The sequence below is a fragment of the Tamandua tetradactyla genome, chromosome 1, assembly GCF_023851605.1.
Source record: "Tamandua tetradactyla isolate mTamTet1 chromosome 1, mTamTet1.pri, whole genome shotgun sequence".
NCBI classification, from domain to species: Eukaryota; Metazoa; Chordata; class Mammalia; order Pilosa; family Myrmecophagidae; genus Tamandua; species Tamandua tetradactyla.
This window is the reverse complement of record NC_135327.1, coordinates 129,475,880-129,493,738: the sequence shown is the minus strand read 5'-3', so window position 1 is coordinate 129,493,738 and position 17,859 is coordinate 129,475,880. Positions and strand designations below refer to the sequence as shown.

Genomic DNA, 17,859 nt, shown 5'->3' with positions numbered 1-17,859 from the left:
CTGCACAGCCAAGGATATAATCATCTGTGTCTGGGAAGAGGGAAGAAAGTTAGTGGGAAAGAATATCATAAGATGGGATTATGAATCGGGCCACATCTAGGGAGCAAGTACAGCAGAATTCCCATCCCAATGAGCTTGGGGATGCAGGAGGAGACGGAAGCCATGCCTTTCCTTCTGGAACTCTGGGAGGTGGCAATTTACAGCTGACACGTGACATGCAATGACATGGGGACAGCAGGGTGAGTGTGGCTTGAGTATATCAGAAGAAAGGCTTCTACAGAGCAGTGGAGGAGGGCAACCATACCTTCTTTCTGCTCCCAAGTAGCATGTGGATATTAGCAAAGATATTAGCAAAAAGAAGAGGAAGAAAGATAAACTAACGTGCAAGGGAATAAACAGCCAGCTCTTCTAAGTGGTCCTCGGGCCATGGTGAAGGGGAGAGCTAGGTATGAAGCATGTAACTCAAGGTCAGAAGGAGCCACAGGCCCCAAAGTTGACAGAATGAAGGCAGGGCACATGTGCTGCCCACAGGCCAGACCTAGCCACCCAACGCTGTGATGCCACACAACCCCTCTGCTAACGCAGCTGCCAATCCAGGGAAAAGGAAGAGAGCGATTTAATGGAGGTTATGTCTGAAATCACCAAAATAATTACGTTTTCTTGGAAATCATCACATTAAGGGTTCTGCTATTAAGCGGAATGTAATTTGAAATATCTTGCCCATTACAGAAATATCACTGTTGTTCTTTTTATTGAGCGCTAGCCTTGGTTAAGTGCTTACTCTGCACCAGATGCTTAGTGTGCTTAACATGTACACATGTTACCTCATGAAGCCCTTATGACAACCCTATGAGGCAATCTCTAAAAACACCACTTTACAGAAGAAATTGAGTTTTTGCTTTTAGAACACAGAAAGAGATTTCTTTGAATTTGAATTAGCTGGCGGTACTTATATCCAAATTTTCAGGGTTCCCCAAAGCCCATTTCTGAGTCCCCATCTTTTACTCCCAATCACTATAGATCAAATGCTCTGTCTCCATTGATTTCAAGAATATTTCCAGTTGGGGAAGGTGAGAGTGGGGAGGAGGAGGTACACAAGAGGGCCAACGGAAACAGATAAAATATCTGACATTTTATACGTCAGAGAAACTTGGCTGCTAATACCAAGTTAATGGAGGAGAAACAAAAGCCAATTATACAGATATTTATCAATTCCCCAAGTTAAATAGTTACACATTCCCCCAAATGACTAAAGTGAAAATGCAGACCTTTACCTGAAGGAAAAATGTAATAAAAGAAATAATTCCAAGGATCAGAAACAATAGCGAATACATGTTACTATTTTGTCGTTTTGTTTCAGGATCCTCAACTCTTGTAAAAACCTGTAAGAAAATATTTTAAAAGTTTTTAGTTCAAGCACAGAGGCAGCCATTCTGGACCTGTCCCACTGCCCTTCTAGCATAGTATCCAGGGGTCAGGAGACCCCTATTTTAGCGGGGTCAGGGTTGAATTCCTTAATGTCAACCTTAAATGTGCACACATTCGCCCTTTTTCTTAGAGGACAAGAATGGGTCTGTCATTTATAAACTGGCACCTTTTTCTGCTTGTACTTCCTCTTAAAGTACTAGTACCTTGAGTTCCACACCTTCTGTGCAAACTACAAATGTGAATATGTGCTCCTCTTCCTTTGGCAATTCACTGTATTCTGATTTGGATACCTTAAACTGTACCAAGGTGGTTGAAGAAAACCTGCTGATGTGATATCGGAGAACCAGAGAGAAGTGGTCATTCACTCAGCTCAGGCTTTTTCAGAAAGAAAAGAGGCTCCCTGTGCAAGCCTCTTTGTAAGATGGCCAGTCAAAATAGCCAGTAGGTAACTGTAGCAGCTGACGTAGCACCATAAATGGAGATTTTTCCAGAGGTGGATAAAAGTGCGAATGAGCTATCTTAGGCTTGAGGAACACAGAAACACAGGATTACCCACCCCACAGGGAAAGAAAACACAAACCTCCCTTCACAGTGTGCCAAAATCAATCTTGTCACAAAACCACAATCCTAGCCCTACCCAGACAATGTTAGCCTTTGGTAAAAGAAAAAGGGCTTTAGAAGAGATTAGATACTCATTTCTTGATTAATCATTCCAATAAAAATAAGAGCAATCAGTGAGTTCAACTCCAGGCCAAGCATTATTTTTAACAAGTTCATGTTAAGAACTTAATAAATTCTACACAGTGGTACTCTGAAGCACAGAGAGGTTAATTAACTTGTTTGAGGTAACACAGCCAAATATAAACCCAGGCAATCTGACCCAGAACCCACATTCTTAAAGTCAGTGAGGGAAAATGCTGGTTGTCTACCCAATATCTAGGAGCTAGTGTGCCAGCCCTGAATCACCAACCTTCAGACTTATTGTTATATAAAATCCATAATTAAGTCACTATAAACTGAGATTTTATTACATGGAATCCAAACTATTCTTAACTGATCCACTTCCATTTTTTTCTTATGATGCCACTGCCTTCCTCTTTGCCTGCAACACATATGTTAAAACAGGGATCTGTAAACTAGGGGCCATGTACAAAGTGTTTGAATGAAGTTTTAATGGAACACAGTCATGTTCATGTGTCTATGTACTGTGTATGCTGCTCTTCTCACTATAAGGGCAGAAATGAGAATTTGCAACAGAGACCACCTGGCCTGCAACGTCTTAAACATCTACCATCTGACCTAGAAAAAGTTTACTGACCCCTGTTCTAGAACATTCAGTCCATGAAATCAGGCACTTTTTCTCCTTTCAGGTTTTGTGTGTATGTGTGTGTGTGTGTGTGTGTGTGTGCACCTGGGATGAGTACCTGGCACAGAGCAAACACTGAAAAAAATGTTTTTTGAATGAATACATTAAATATATGAATATCACCTGATATAAGTTAGCCAGGCATGGGTAGACCCAAATATTTATGTATTTTTTTTTCTTTTTGTAAAATAAAAAGTTAGTGTTGGGTCTATGTTTCAATCTCTTTCTCCACAATGTTTACAGCAGAAACGGTAACAGTGTCCCCTACTTGGATGCATCAACAGTTGTTACTAAACAGAGAGCATTCCTGCCCAGAGTCTAAATTTTACTGTTGAAAATGCTATCATTAAAACCAGATAGGGTGCACAGGTGGTTCAGGGGTAGAAGGCTCGCCTTCCATGCGGGAGACCCGGGTTCGATTCCCAGACCAGGCACCCAAAACAAACAAAAAACAACAGCAACAACAACAAAAAAGATATAACTGATGCATGTCAAACTCAATCTTTAGGAAGCTGTTCTTTTTTATTTTAATCCTAACAAGTAGGCTGGTAACATGCCAAGCCTGCTCAGTTCACATCTGGATAAGTGTGTCTGTTAGAGAACAGCTCTCTCTCCAGCAGGGCCTGGCAAATTCTTGATGCACACGAGTGACATGACACTTCACGCGATTTTCTCAGTGTCCAGTGCTAGCAAGTATAGGAAAGTCATCTAATCAATCTCATTGACTATTCCAGGAAGCTGGTCTCAGGGTCCTAAGACAGAAACCTACTGCCAGAACAAAGGGAAGTCCATAAAATTTGCTTTTCTATCACAAACCAGACTTCTATTCTTACATCCTCAAAGTTTCATATGGAAGTTACATGATTTTTGTGACTTAATATACAGTCACAAATACAAACAGTTCATTCTTCAGCCTAGACTCACAATTAAATTTATAAAACAAAAATGGACATAGACTCTTACCCCAATAATCCTTGAAAATATTATTGAAAATGCTGGCTGCAGACCTCCATTTATAATGGCACAAAATATACCAACCAAAAAATAAGGCCATTCGGTTATATTCAGCTTGAGAATCCTCCAAAAGGAAACTGGAGGTACATTTTCATCCTGGAACACACAAAATATTACAACAGCCCAGTTAAAAAAAATTGATACTTAATTGATTTTATGATATAAACACTTTTCTAGATGCACAATTTTTGTTTAATAAATATAATCTACACCTATGTCCTTATAAATTGATTATTCAGCTTCAAATAAACAGTGCTGATGGATTCTATTGCATTACTCCTTTATTTTTTAAGAAAGAAAAGATATTTCCACAAACATTTCACTCTTACCTGGCATTTGGAACATGGCAAAAGTATTTTCAAGTAGGCATAAAGAAAAGAGAAATTTTGATATGTGAAGACCTGTTAAAATGTCTTTATATTATGAAGTCTAAAATTCTTGTCCTGTAAATTTTCATTCTAAAGTTGTAAGCCAATTCTGACATGTTGAGATTTTGGTATGTGGGGAACTTTGGGGGACAGGAGAGGAGAATCCCAAAAGATGGTTCCTTATCCTCAACTCTCTCCCAAGCTCAGCCACCAAAATAGGGGACCACAGTGGGAAGTTATAAGCATAATATTCTGCATTCTCCTCCATACCAGGGCGTCTTTTGTACTAAGCTTTCTGTGTTGGGCTTGCGGTGCACCAATACTCTTGTAAGTTGATCTTCTCCTTATTAGACTGGATCCTGAATCTTTTGGAGACATTTCCAAGGCATCATTTTCACCTTTGGATTCACCAACTGCACTTTCTAATTCAATTTCATTTCCTCCTGTCTAGAATAAACAAGAAATATGCATAAGCTGGTTAGGCTCAGCTAACCAATGAAGACTAATCAATGAGCATCAGATATCAAGAGAAAAATGAAAATTTGTTTAAATAATTGTAGGAAAGGATGAAGTTAAACTGCTGATTGTTGTGTGTGATATAGTTGAAAATTATAACACCTCCATAAGAAGGCTATCCCATTAAATAACATGGCACCCCTCCCTTGTATCTTATCTAGTCATCTCCTTTTAGTGGGTGTTTGGAATGGTGTTTGCTTTGGAGCAGCGCTGTCAAATGTGGTATAAGACATACATGAGAGCCACATTTGTCATTTTAAATTTTCTAGTAGCCACGTTAAAAAATGTGAAAAGCAGTAAAATCAGTTCTAATTTTATCTTTTACTTAACACAATATATTTATATCATTTTAACATGTAATCATGTTAAATTAAACTGAGATATTTTATATTATTTTTTCATACTAGGTCTTTGGAATCTAGTGTGTATTTTCCACTGACAACATTTTAATTCAGATAAATCACAGTTGAAGAGGTTCACACGGCTACTGGCTACTGTACTGGATACAGTACATTGGATAGCTCATTTTAAAACCACTTTAAAGTTTTCTTTAATTTTCTCTAATTATCTTTTATTAAAATTTTCCCTTCTGTCAAGATAAAAAAATCTAGAACACCGGTCTGCTCCTATATCCCCCAAGAATTTCTCACTCTTCAAGATAATCAATCCAAGTAACAGCTGTTGTGTTAAACACAGCAAAGCTGGCTTATACCCAAGATATTTTAGGAATGTTAACGTTAAACTGTACCTGCATTTTGACAAGTTTGAAATAAATGCCCTTCTCTTTCATGAGTTCATCATGATTTCCTTTTTCCACAATGACCCCATTCTCAAAACCAGCAATGACATCAGCATTACGAACTGTCGACAACCGATGAGCTATCACAATGGTGGTCCTTCCTCTTCTGGCCTAAAGGAAGAGGAATTTGGGTTTTGAAAAAATTGGCAATTACCTGTAAACAGTTATTCATTCAACTTCCACTTATTGACTGCCAATGCTTTGGTCACTGTGCTACATGATATAAGATAACCTATGATTCGATAAACATATCAGCCACTGATCACTGAAAATGATGTCTTATTATAATAAATGTAAGAACATAAATATGATATTCAATGATTTCTGCTTTTTCTTTTTTTTTCACTAATTAATTTTATATAAGCCTATGATTATTTTACTATCAACCTAAGTTTGCAATAATACCCAGGGGCTTATATAAGCTTGAAAAACCCTCAGCCTAGGCACTGGCCAGTTGGAGCAAATACCGACCAGTGGGTTGTCCTGTGGTCAGTCCTGGGAATTATGAGGTCCCACCTTCCAGGACTGTTTGCATGATCAAGACAGATAATAAATGCAAAGTCACATAACTCCAGTGTCACACTGACTGGGACTTAAATCTTGGTTTGGCATTTATGAAATCCAGGATTTCATTTAACCTGTGTGAGGATCAGATTCTTCACACATACAATGAGGGTGAAAATAGTACTCACTTTGTAGGATCGTTGTGGTAACTAAATAAATGAATGCACCAAACTAAACAAAATAATGCACATAACACACTCAACACTGAATTACACATGGTAACTGTGCAATAAATAATGCTTATTCTTAAGTGGAATCCTTATGGAAAAGTTGAAGAGCTATGTACATGTTTTTAAATGCACAATCTCATTTATATTTTAAAGTGGAACAGAGCCAGCCATAACCAGAACTGGTCTGAGATTTCTTTTACCTTTGTAACTTTCCCAATGCTTATGACTTCTGTTATGCTATATTTGCTGCTGCAGCAACTAGCAATGACATTCTCAAAACAAACAAACAAAAGGTTTGTCTCAAGATAACATGAAAGATGAAAGTGGAAAAACCCTAAGAAATAAAATACAGTTGAGAAACATTAGGTAGTAACAATTAGCAAGTAGACAAAACAATGGATCAGCTCTGTAGGTGTTTCAAAAAAAAGGGGGACGTGGAATTCCAAACAAAATGAAAATTCTAGAGAAGATGCATACTTAATGCAACCTTTCACAATTGTTTTTATTTATAATTTAATATGTAGTTCCACTGTAGAACAATAAGAACATGTGGATAAGAAAATATAGATGTGAAATTACAGGTAAACAAAATGAAAGGAATAAAGGAAGCCATAACACACCTGTTTCCATTTTGGTTACCAAAATGTTTAATAACCTACTTTTTCTGCCCTCAACAATCCATTTGCATGTTGACAGGATATTTAAAAGAACATACTGCATTGTTTTGCTATTGGAGAAGGACTGAAGTTAAAACAGATATGGGTTTCTTTTTAATTCTACTGTGATACCACAACTCAGAATACCTTTGTTGGAAAGGTCTCCATGTTCTGGAGCCTCCCTGAGCTTGCCTGGTCAGCATCATATGCCGTGGCCCACGCACACAGTGCCTGGCATAGAACATACACTCAAATCCTAGTTGTGAATGAGTCATACAACTCAGAACTGCAGGAAGGTTGGACTCTACTGATAATCAAGGACATTTCGTGGCTTTGGTAGGGTTCCAACACCATAGGCTCTCCGTCCTCACCCTGGGGGGAAGAGATTTCTCATTTCCTGTAGAGTCCTCAAGTGGCTGTTAACATCTTAGAAATTAAATGTGAATACTGAGGTTGTATTTTTCTCTTGTTGGCAGTTTTACAAACTCTTTAAACCTAAATAACACAGTTATTCCTACAGCTAAGTTTTCAAGATCACCGTGAAGACCCATTTTCATTTGAGCCTATCTTTCTTACTGTTTCACTTTAAAAGATATTAAAGTTATTTGAAAAGAAACTTTATTCATCTCCACTTAAAAAAGGACCAGAGAAATAAATAGAAATTAAACATATGAACAAAGAGAAAAGACCCAAAGACACCTGATGCTTTTATTTTGTTAGCTAAAAAAGCAATCACTTAGATGTTATGGGCAATGTCCTTTCCTAAGACCATGAGGAACTAACAGCGGGATATTTTTGTGCTTATAAACCAAGTGCATTTAAATAGGCTCACAGACCTTATCCAGAGCCACCTGAACCACCGCTTCGCTCTCAGTGTCCAAGGCTGACGTGGCCTCGTCCAGCAGCAGGATCTTGGGGTTGCGAACCAAGGCCCGAGCGATGGCGATTCTCTGTTTCTGCCCGCCACTCAGCTGGGCCCCTCTCTCTCCAACCAGGGTGTCAAATTTCTACAACAGGGAAAACACAAGATGATTTAGCAAAAGAGCAAGCTTTCTTGGCTCACATTTTAAGATGGGAAGTAATCCCACAAGCAACCGCAACTCTAACAGGTAATATGGCCCATTTCCTTAAAACTCAGCCAAAGAACCGATCCCAATTTTAAAAAATATCTCTACTACTAACCGATGCTACTAGAGCTTTAAAACCCAAAGTAATTTTAACTTCACTTCTCAGGAGCTCCTCCAATATACAGCAGTTTCCTAATGTCCTATGTACTGGGCCAGCCTCCTGTTCTCTGAACTGCTAGCATGATGACGACCAAAAACGACTTACATGAGGCAGTTTCATGATAAAGTCATAGGCGTTGGCTTCCTTGACAGCTTTCTCAATCTCATCCATGGTGACATTTTCACGGCCATAGCGAATGTTTTCAGCTATTGTGGTGGCAAATAACACAGGCTCCTGACTCACCACGCCGATAATCTCCCGCAGATACCTTACATTTATGGTTCTAATGTCCTGTCCATCAATACAGACCTGAAATAAAGAGGTAAGTGTGATTTCCATCCCTTTATTGTTGAAATGACGATGTCAGAATGATCTGCAATGGTAAGTGCGGTAACGGTAACGGCTCAGCCTGAGCCATCTCACCGTGCCCTCTGTGGGGTCATAGAGCCTCTGTATCAGCTGGACCGTCGTGCTTTTCCCACAGCCGCTGTTTCCAACCAGGGCCACCGTCTGCCCACTCTGAACCTTCAGGTTGAGGCCCTTCAAGATCTACCAGGATAAGTGAGAAAGAAACAAACTTTAATGCAATTCACAGATGCAGGGGTCTACAAACTAACAGTTTAATTCAATGCTAGATTTAAATATACACACGTATTCACAATTCCTAAAGGAAAGCTTCAGAAGCTTTCTGATATCCAATACAATGTTTAATCACTGATTAATCATTTATCACTGTACCTTAACTTCTTTTCGAGAAGGATAATCAAAGTGAACATTTTTGAATTCCAGGTTGCCTTTAATATTATCTGGTTTGTGCCCATTCTTCGAATAGCTATCAATGCTTGGCTTCTAAATAAATCAGAATTTTAGAAGATTACTAGATTAGAATAATTACTTTCAGTGACATTTCAGGGAGAACTGGAGAAAATGATAAAGAAATTGATTCCTCAACCGGAAAAACTTAGATAAATGGATAAATGATCAGCCTAGACTTACGTTATCAATTATCTTGAAGATTTCATAAGCTGCTCCTCTTGCATTTGCAAAAGCTTCAATGCTTGGAGATGCCTGCCCGACACTAAAAGCTCCAATTAATACAGAGAAGAAGACCTGAGGAACAGAAAGGAAGAATATTAGGTTATTTAAATAGTCTCTAGAACAGTTTTTTGTACTTCCTTTTTCTTCTTATAACACTGCTAATTAAATTTAAAAATGGCAAAGCAACGCAGGAATACTGGGTGTTAATTTTTCTTTAATTTAAATACTTTTCAATTCAAAAGCAAAATCCATCTCACTCAATGAAACAATGACATAAACTCTATAGACCAGCATTATTTTAATAGAATATTTTTACATTACTTCAATGGCCAAGAGTTTCAGTTTAGATCATCAGCAGTTATAGGGAAACAGACATTGAAAGGAGAGTCTGAAGAGCCAGGCCCCAATTCTAGATTGATGCTAGCTGGCTCTATGTCTTTAGGTAATTCTAGCATCTCGAGGCCTTAGTTTCTTCATTTGCAAAAGTGGGCAAGAGTCAATCTGTTCTCAATACTTAGGAATTTCAGTGTTGTTATATCTCATGAGACAGCGTATATGAAAATATTTTGTAAATTATAAAACACACACACACCAAAGGCACTACTCTTCATTAGGTTAGTCTTTCTTTCCCCACCAGACTATATACACTTTAAGGTCTGATAACAAGGTTTTTGGTTTTTTTCAGTTTGTCCAAATCATTTTCTTGTTGGTTAATACCTGACATTGTTTCTCTTCTGCGTTATAGAGAACTAAAGCCATTATTCGTCTTTTTTAAAATCACACAGAAATTATATTACCCAGTAATTTACATATAAACAACTTTGCTAAGTGATTCTATATTCATTATCCCAGTTTTTCCAACAACACTAAAAAATAGGGCACACTATTCTTTTTGTTTCCATTTGGCAGAAGAGGTAACTGAGGCTTTTAGCTTGCATCCCAAATCCATATAGCTTATATATACTTTGGATGAGTCAAGTTTTGGATGAGTCAACAGTGTAGAAAAACAAGATAGGCAATTATTACAACCATATTATGAATCTAGTTCCTAAAAGAGTGAACTGTCTTAAAGTGCTAAACAAAATATTTCTCATTTACTCAACGTGCTTGTGTTTGAAAAAGAAATTAGTGACTCTCCTAACAATATGTACTTTATTAGATCAAGATATAATTTGAGCTTTATTTGTGAATTATTTCATTGTCTTTAAATAAAAGAGGATGGCATGAAATGGGCAAGCCTTCAAGTAAAATATTCTTTTAGGAAGAATAACACTTAATGCTTCCATAAATTTGGGAGGCAGATTCACTGTCATTTGAAAGAAGATCTGAAGAGAATTTAAATGGTGTATTTTGTCCTTTGTTTGTTGTAAATAGTAAATCACAAAGCAAAAAAAGAATTGCTTAGCATAGAGTCTGGCACAAACAGACAAAATCAACAAATGAGAGTTTTTGCTGTAAAGATTTGTAATGGTAACATTATTTAGGTTACAGAAGAACTTTTATATGGGATCTGCAAAAGAGACAACAAAACTGGTAGTTGAGTCCAACTAATTTCCTTTCCACTTTCTAATCTAATAGGGCTTGTTTCTTTAGATTATTCAATAGTTGTTCAAAATAGGTCAAGCCAACTCCACTCAATTTTATTAGCATTTTAAATAAGGATTCACTTCTTAATGCAAAAATCACTTACAGTGAGTACTTGTCCAATAGAATACTCATTTGCGATGACCAATGTGGTCCCATACCAGAATGCCAGAGCATACGATGCATAGATCAACAGGAAGGCAGCACCCATAGAGATGTTGGCTGTAATAGCTTTTTTTATTCCAATTCTTTTAGCTTCTTCTAAATTTTTGTTGTACCTGGGAGAAGAAACAAAGTCATCACATATACTCATAAATCTCATATACATACAAGGACATGCCAGGCAAGCATGATGGTTATTGAATACTTTGAACATTCCCAACATGTGGTAAGTGTTTTACATGTATTTTCTCATCTTGTCCTAATTTTGACCCTTTTTGTAGAAGAGGAAGCTGAGGCTTATAGAAATTTGCAGAGGAGTCTTCTAAATGTCTGTTCCTTCTCTGACTTTTAGCAATAGTGAAATAAGTGAAGCAATATTTAGCAAACTTCTAGAACTGTCTTTTTCCATATACAAGACAAAACAAAAATCATGAAAATATTTATGTCTTCCCTTCAAACTCTGCATACCTCTTTAGATTGTTAATAAAATGTAGATACAGTGCCAGAAAGAGTCATTTAACTCAATGAGCCTAAGGAAGTTTTGCAGACAATTTGTCCCTTGTCCTGTCTCCCTCTGGGACTGCTATAAAGACCAAATTAGAAGATATCCTGTGAGAACATTTCAAGAGCTTCGAATTGGCATGCAATAATTTTTACATTTCAATAAACTGAATGTTTAATTTGTTTTACTTCCATAGACTATTTTTAGAATCTCTGACCTACGGAAATTATTCAGCTTAAAAATATATAATAATTCAGCGTCATTCATTTATAAATGCTCCCTTATTTGGCCTCTCAACACACTGCCTACATGTCATTCCCTCTGTCAATTTTTTCCCAACATTTTTCATGTCGTGATGCTCACTGTTGGTGTAAGGGGCTCAGGCCACCCAGGCCTTCCTGTCGGGCTCAAGGGCTACAGGAATTAAAATCTCAGCCTTTGTAAACTGTTCACAACAAAAAGCTCCGTTCTATATTAGCCAAATTTGGAGCATGCCCCTTAATGTATTTGGCGCAAATACAATGAATTATACAAAAGGAGGCAAAAACAAGCAAGCAAGCAAACAAAAGCAATGTTGGCGTTGACAGATTTCCTTTATCAGTTCTAATGACTTAAAGTTTACTTCCAAATGATAATTCAGGCACTTTTTTTTTAACCCTTGAAAGTTAACATTGGAAATGGTTAACTTCTCATGTTAAAGCTAAAGGAGGTATTGTCTGTAACTTTACCTGCGTTTGAAAGAAGCACAGACTATTCTTCTTAGGAAGAGAGGTGTGAGATTAAGCTAAGGGGCCCAGATTTAAGGAAAGAGAAAGATCTTTGTAATAAGGAAAAATATATAATGATTAGAGAAATAAAATGGATTATAAGTTAGCCTCAAATTTGTCTTTATACTCTTACTCCCTACTCCCTGTAGAACCTAGAACATTATCTTGCTAATACAAGGAACTCATAATTGTTGAAATTGAAGAATTACTTCCACATAGAATTAATATTTTGAGGTTTTAGACTCATAAAATACATGACCATTTGAACATTAACTGCATTTATTAATTCTTTTAAGGATTTGTTCCATTAGTTAAAACGTACAGCAGAGTTTAAGCCATGTCCAGAAATGAGCATACTTTCTTTCTTTCTTGACTTCTTTTTTTAAACTAGCTACCTTACCACAGTTACAGAAGCATGTCATATGACATTTACATGACAAACTTGTCCACAAAAGACCAAACAGAACTTTACAGTGATAAAACGGTAATACATTTTTAGAGTTTCTCCCCCCAAAATGTAAATCCCCAACTTGCCTGCTATAATCTTTAAGCAAAAAAAATTTTTTTTGAGAAATGTGTTTCAATGGTTGATGTATTGCCTACTTCATAAGTCATTGATCTGAGACAGAAGGAATTACTAGACAGGTAAGGAACTTATGACTCACTTCTTGTTATCCCCTCAATTCTTGCTTACCGAGACCAATGGAGCAATCATTTCACTGATAGGATGTTGTCCCATGCAGCCAGCCAGAGGATACATTCGCACAAGAAAAAGCAGCAATAGGGAAGAAAAAATTTGGATACCAGAAAAGATAAATGAATGAAAGAAGATGATAAGGAGGAAGGAAATATAAACAATATGTCTTTTACATAAAACCAGATACTCACTAAAAGCTTAAGTATGAAAATGGTAATTAAAGTAGGAATTCCCAAAATGGACTAAAGTTACAAGGCAGACAAAAACATTGGTCTTTAGAAAAAAACTGTTCTTCTTACATGTTATGAATTGTATTTTCCAATGACATGAATTGATAATAGGAGAACTTAGGGTAACAAGGAGAAATTTTGGTTAAGAAAGTAGAAATCAATCATAATAAGTAAAAACATATTTGAAACATACACACAAGAGAAAAAATGTCATTTTTAAATTACGAAGAACAAACCTATTCTATAATTCTATCGAACTACATTTATTTTAAATGCAGGTTGAATTCCCATTCCCAGAAAGCCAGGTACCTCCTGTACCTATTAATTTGAAGAGAAATCCAGACTAAAACCTTGATAACTTGTCTATGTGAAAGTTAAGAAGAGGGAAAGGAGAAGAACTGCTTCTTAAAAACAAACAAAAAAAGGATTATATTTGGTTTGAGAATACTTCTATCAATTTTACTTCCAAATGACATCCCCCGTTGAGGTATTTGTTCCCCAGCCTCCACTCTAGATGAGGCCACCATAATCCCTGTTGGGTGGACTGCAACAGCCTTCTCACTGTTTTCCCTGCTTCCACTCTTTCACTGCTCTCAAGCATTCACCACACCACAGAGTAAAGATCTCCCATCCTCGACAGCTTCCTGGGCACTTGGGATAAAATCCTAACTCTTCAGCATGGTCTACAAATCCGCACATTCTGACCTCTGCCCAACTCAACAGATTCTCTTCACCCCAATCTTTCCTCATTCAAATGAGCTCCGGTCACACAAGTCTTAAGATATTTCTAGAATAAACCAAAGACTTTGTCATCTCAGGAAATTTGGAAGACACCCCCACCCACATCCAACCCATCCCATCCCTACCACCTCCATGGCAGGCATTTTTTAATTCCTCAGGTCTCAGCCTAATGAAACCTCCTCAAAGAGGCATTCCCTGACCGTCACATTTAAAGTAAATTTGTCCTCCCCACATTTATCAGCATACACTTTGATTCTATCAGCGCACATGTAAAAAAAAGTATCAACACATAATTTAGTTCACTTCTTCAATGATTTCTTTTCTACCTTTCTTCCTACTTTCCTTTTCTCCTCCCTTCCTTTTTCATCCATGCTACTCTTTTGACTAAGGATTACATGACGGCAGATTCCTATTCACTACTGAAAACCCAGACCTAGCACAGTGCTTGGCATATAGAAGGTGCTGGATAGATTTGTTGAATGAGTAAATTTTCAAGAAATGGCCAAGATGGAAAGAACCTTAGGCTATCAGATTATATCTACTCTTGATTTCCTCATCTTATTTCTATTCTCCAGGGGCAATGTCCTTTCAGAGATATATACCAGCAACTAATATCTTCTGAAGAAATTATTCCTCACATAAAATTAATCTCTGAATATAGTTGTATAAGCCCATTTGATCTTATTCTATGTTACTGAATTAATGAAAAGGTGATCACCATCTTTTCTAGAATAATTCTTTCTCTATCTACTTAATTAAAACAAAAAAAATCCATTTAAAAAATAATCTCAGTTCCCTTTAACATTCAGTGAACTAAAATGATCAGATTTATCTAAGTTCTGAATGTTGTCCAGTCTATAATTAGAAAAAGTGTTCCAGAGAGGAATTGATAAACTCAGGACATAAGGAAAGATACAGGTTTCCTTTCTGTTACAGTTATGTAGAAGCATACCAATTCATTTTACTGTTTCTATTTTTAAGTTTTGAAATGTTTCACTGTTCAGGTAAAGAACAAGAAACAATATAGACACATAAGCATGCAGCACTGAAATTAGAGTCACTAACATTTTGCCATATTTACCCCTACCTCTTCTCCCACTTCCTCCCCAGAGGTAACTACTACAATAAGAACCTTCCCACTAATGTTTCAGATTTTTAATACATCTCACTGTATCTATGAATAATATATTCCATTTTTGGTGGGATATAAATTTTTTATGAATAGTATTATACTGGAAATATCTTTTGGCAGCTAGCATTTGTCATGCAATATTGTCATGATGAAAAATGGAGATCTCATTATATATTTATATATAATATATATATTTATATATTTTAACTAGTCCATAGCATTCAATTGTATAAATAAACCTGGTATCCATTTTCCTTTGAAGGACAATAAGGTTAATTCCACTCTCTCACTATTATTCAGAACACTACACAGCACATCCTTGTACAGGTATTTTTGTGGAATGTGTATGAGAGTGTAGGGATGGATTAACCTGAAATAGGATTTTAGGGTTGTAAAGAACACAAGCTTAAACTTTCCCAAGCAACACAAAAGTGCTCATCTAAGGGGTTTTCATCCAATTACATGTTCACTGGCAGTGTATGAGTGTTCCTATGTCCCTTATTGGTTTTGACAATTCAATGGGTGTGAAATGGTGTCTAACTATGGTTTCAGTTGATTTCCCCTAATTACTCATCAGCTTGAGCATTATGCTTATCTGCAATTCAGGTTTCCCCTTCGATGATTTGCTCATTTATATCCTTTGCCCATTATTTTCTTGGGGTGTTTGTCTTTTTCTTATTCATTTGTAGGAATTCTTCATCTATTCTGAATAATAATATTCTGTAATTATATACATTTAAAACATATTCTTCCAGTCTGTGCCTTATCTTTGTTCAAGGCACTTTGCTTAAGGTTTCTCACCATATTGAAAATGTTTAATTTTAATATAGCTAAATATATCAATTTTTTCCTCTATGGTTTGTGTTTTTGGTGTCTTATTTAAGAAATCGATCCCCTATCCAGAAGCCATCTCCTGTGTTTTCTTCTAGAAGTTTTAAAATTTGCTTTTTATACTTAAACAAGTAATACTCTTGGTGCATATTTTATGAATGGTGTGAGCTAAGGTTTATATATTTATTTTTCCATTTGAAAACCAATTATCCCAGCATCTTTACTAGTAATTCATTCTTCACTCACTGATAGTGACTATTCTGTTGTAAATCAAGTTTCCATAAACAAGACAATAACCTCTGGGCTCTCCATTGTGTTCCACTTGCCTATTTGTCTATCTCTGTGACACCACCACACTGTTTATTTTTTAACAGCTTTATTGAGATATAATTCATATACCAAACAATTCACTCATGTAAGGTATACAATTCAATTGCTTTTAGTTTATTCACAAAGTTGCACCACATATTTTAATTACTCTAGCTTTGTAATAATCATCTGTTGGTACAGCCAGTCTATCTTTTCTCTATCCTCCTTCCCCTTATCCTCTTTTATCCTAGATGTCCTTGACCAGTTCACCTTCAACGTATATTTTATATTCAAGTGCTTAACTAAATCCTTTAGATGTTCTGATGGAATTCTTAAATCTTGGTGACTTGAGTATTCACATAAATGACCCTTCCAATAACTTGGCCTTACAATTTCTTGAACTCCTACTATCTGAACAGTTGTTGTTTTTTTTAAACCCCATTCTCACTGGCTCAGGATCATATTCTAAACCATAAATTGCAAACCCTCCACAATCTCAATTTCCTGCTTATCATCCCATTACGTTTCCAACTAATTTCCTTTGCTTGCCCGCTGCAACCATTCTCCACTCACCTGAAACCAACAATTTATTAATCCTACTGGTACCTTACTGCCTTGACCCCGCAGTGTTCTTTCCTCCTTACCCAGGTTACATTCCATATATCATTACTACTAATAATAATTATTGCTAATAATAATGATAACACCTTTAAAATATTATCATATTCCTCAAATGTAGGGTGCAATTATTTGTAAAAAGTCGTGTTATTTTGTGAACCCTTTAGAAAGAGGCTTAATAGAAGACTCTGTATATAGCTGGGATCCACAGGACCACCGCTTTAGAGTAATAACGCACAAACCACACAGAGAGGGAGAGCAAAATAACCTGCATGTCTCAATCTTGACACCAGGGAAAGAGAGGAAAAAATAATTTTTCCTAAGAATTTGAACCGTAAGGCTGTACTTGCAGGTTTTCAGTATGAATTGACACTATCAGTGTGGTCGAAAATGCCTAGGTAGAGAATTTAATGTGTGCTGGTCTCAGATGAATGGTGAATGACAGATGCAAATGCAAATCTTCCCTGGAAGAACTTTGTCAATCCAGACCCAGGGCAATTATAAGATGATACTGACTAGGACTTATCCCCATTTTAGAGATGATGAACTGTGAAAAATAAGTGCGTAAGAATTAAAGAAAATACTGTGAATTTTTTATTTGTTGCTGGTTTATAGGAATGGCATTTATTCTGAACAGTGATCAGGCATCTGTCAATCTTACTGTAATTGTGTTCTCTGTAGAAATTATAAACTGGTTTGTAGAAATTCTATTGGAATTTTTATGTAAGCAATCATCTCATCTGCAACTAACGTTAGTTTTTGCTTCTTGTTTTCTAATCATTATAACTTTTCCTTTTTGCTTTTATTTTTACTTGTCTTCTTGATCTTATATTATCTAGCACCAGTGAAATATTAACTAGAAATGGTACTAGCAGACACACTTATCTTATTCATTATTTTAAGGGAATACTTTTAACATTTCATCAGTAAGTATGATGTTCCCTGTAGGTTGTTGGTATATTCCCCTTATCGGGTTAAAAAGTTTTTTTTTTAATTCCTACTTTTAAGAGTTTTTGTCATTAATGATATTTAATTAATGCTTTTTCTTATCCATCAAAACAATGTTTCTCTTTTGTCATATGTTAATGTAGTTACAGTAACAGATTTCAAAGCCACCTTTGCATTCATGGGATAAAGGCA

The 17,859-nt window shown here is 36.4% G+C and overlaps 1 protein-coding gene across 4 annotated transcripts in view; it reads right to left on the bottom strand.

The window, feature by feature from the left end:
• Positions 1-17,859, bottom strand: part of ABCB1 (ATP binding cassette subfamily B member 1) — a 261,471-nt gene that overhangs the window by 32,100 nt on the left and 211,512 nt on the right. For all 4 annotated transcript variants that reach the window (XM_077148311.1, XM_077148221.1, XM_077148394.1 and 1 more), the window contains exons 9-18: positions 10,837-11,008; positions 9,105-9,218; positions 8,847-8,957; positions 8,532-8,657; positions 8,214-8,417; positions 7,718-7,888; positions 5,441-5,602; positions 4,447-4,623; positions 3,758-3,904; positions 1,275-1,382 (exon numbers count right to left, since the gene is read on the bottom strand). In XM_077148311.1, coding sequence (XP_077004426.1) covers positions 1,275-1,382; positions 3,758-3,904; positions 4,447-4,623; positions 5,441-5,602; positions 7,718-7,888; positions 8,214-8,417; positions 8,532-8,657; positions 8,847-8,957; positions 9,105-9,218; positions 10,837-11,008 — 1,492 coding nt within the window. The remainder of the gene's footprint in view (positions 1-1,274; positions 1,383-3,757; positions 3,905-4,446; positions 4,624-5,440; positions 5,603-7,717; positions 7,889-8,213; positions 8,418-8,531; positions 8,658-8,846; positions 8,958-9,104; positions 9,219-10,836; positions 11,009-17,859) is intronic.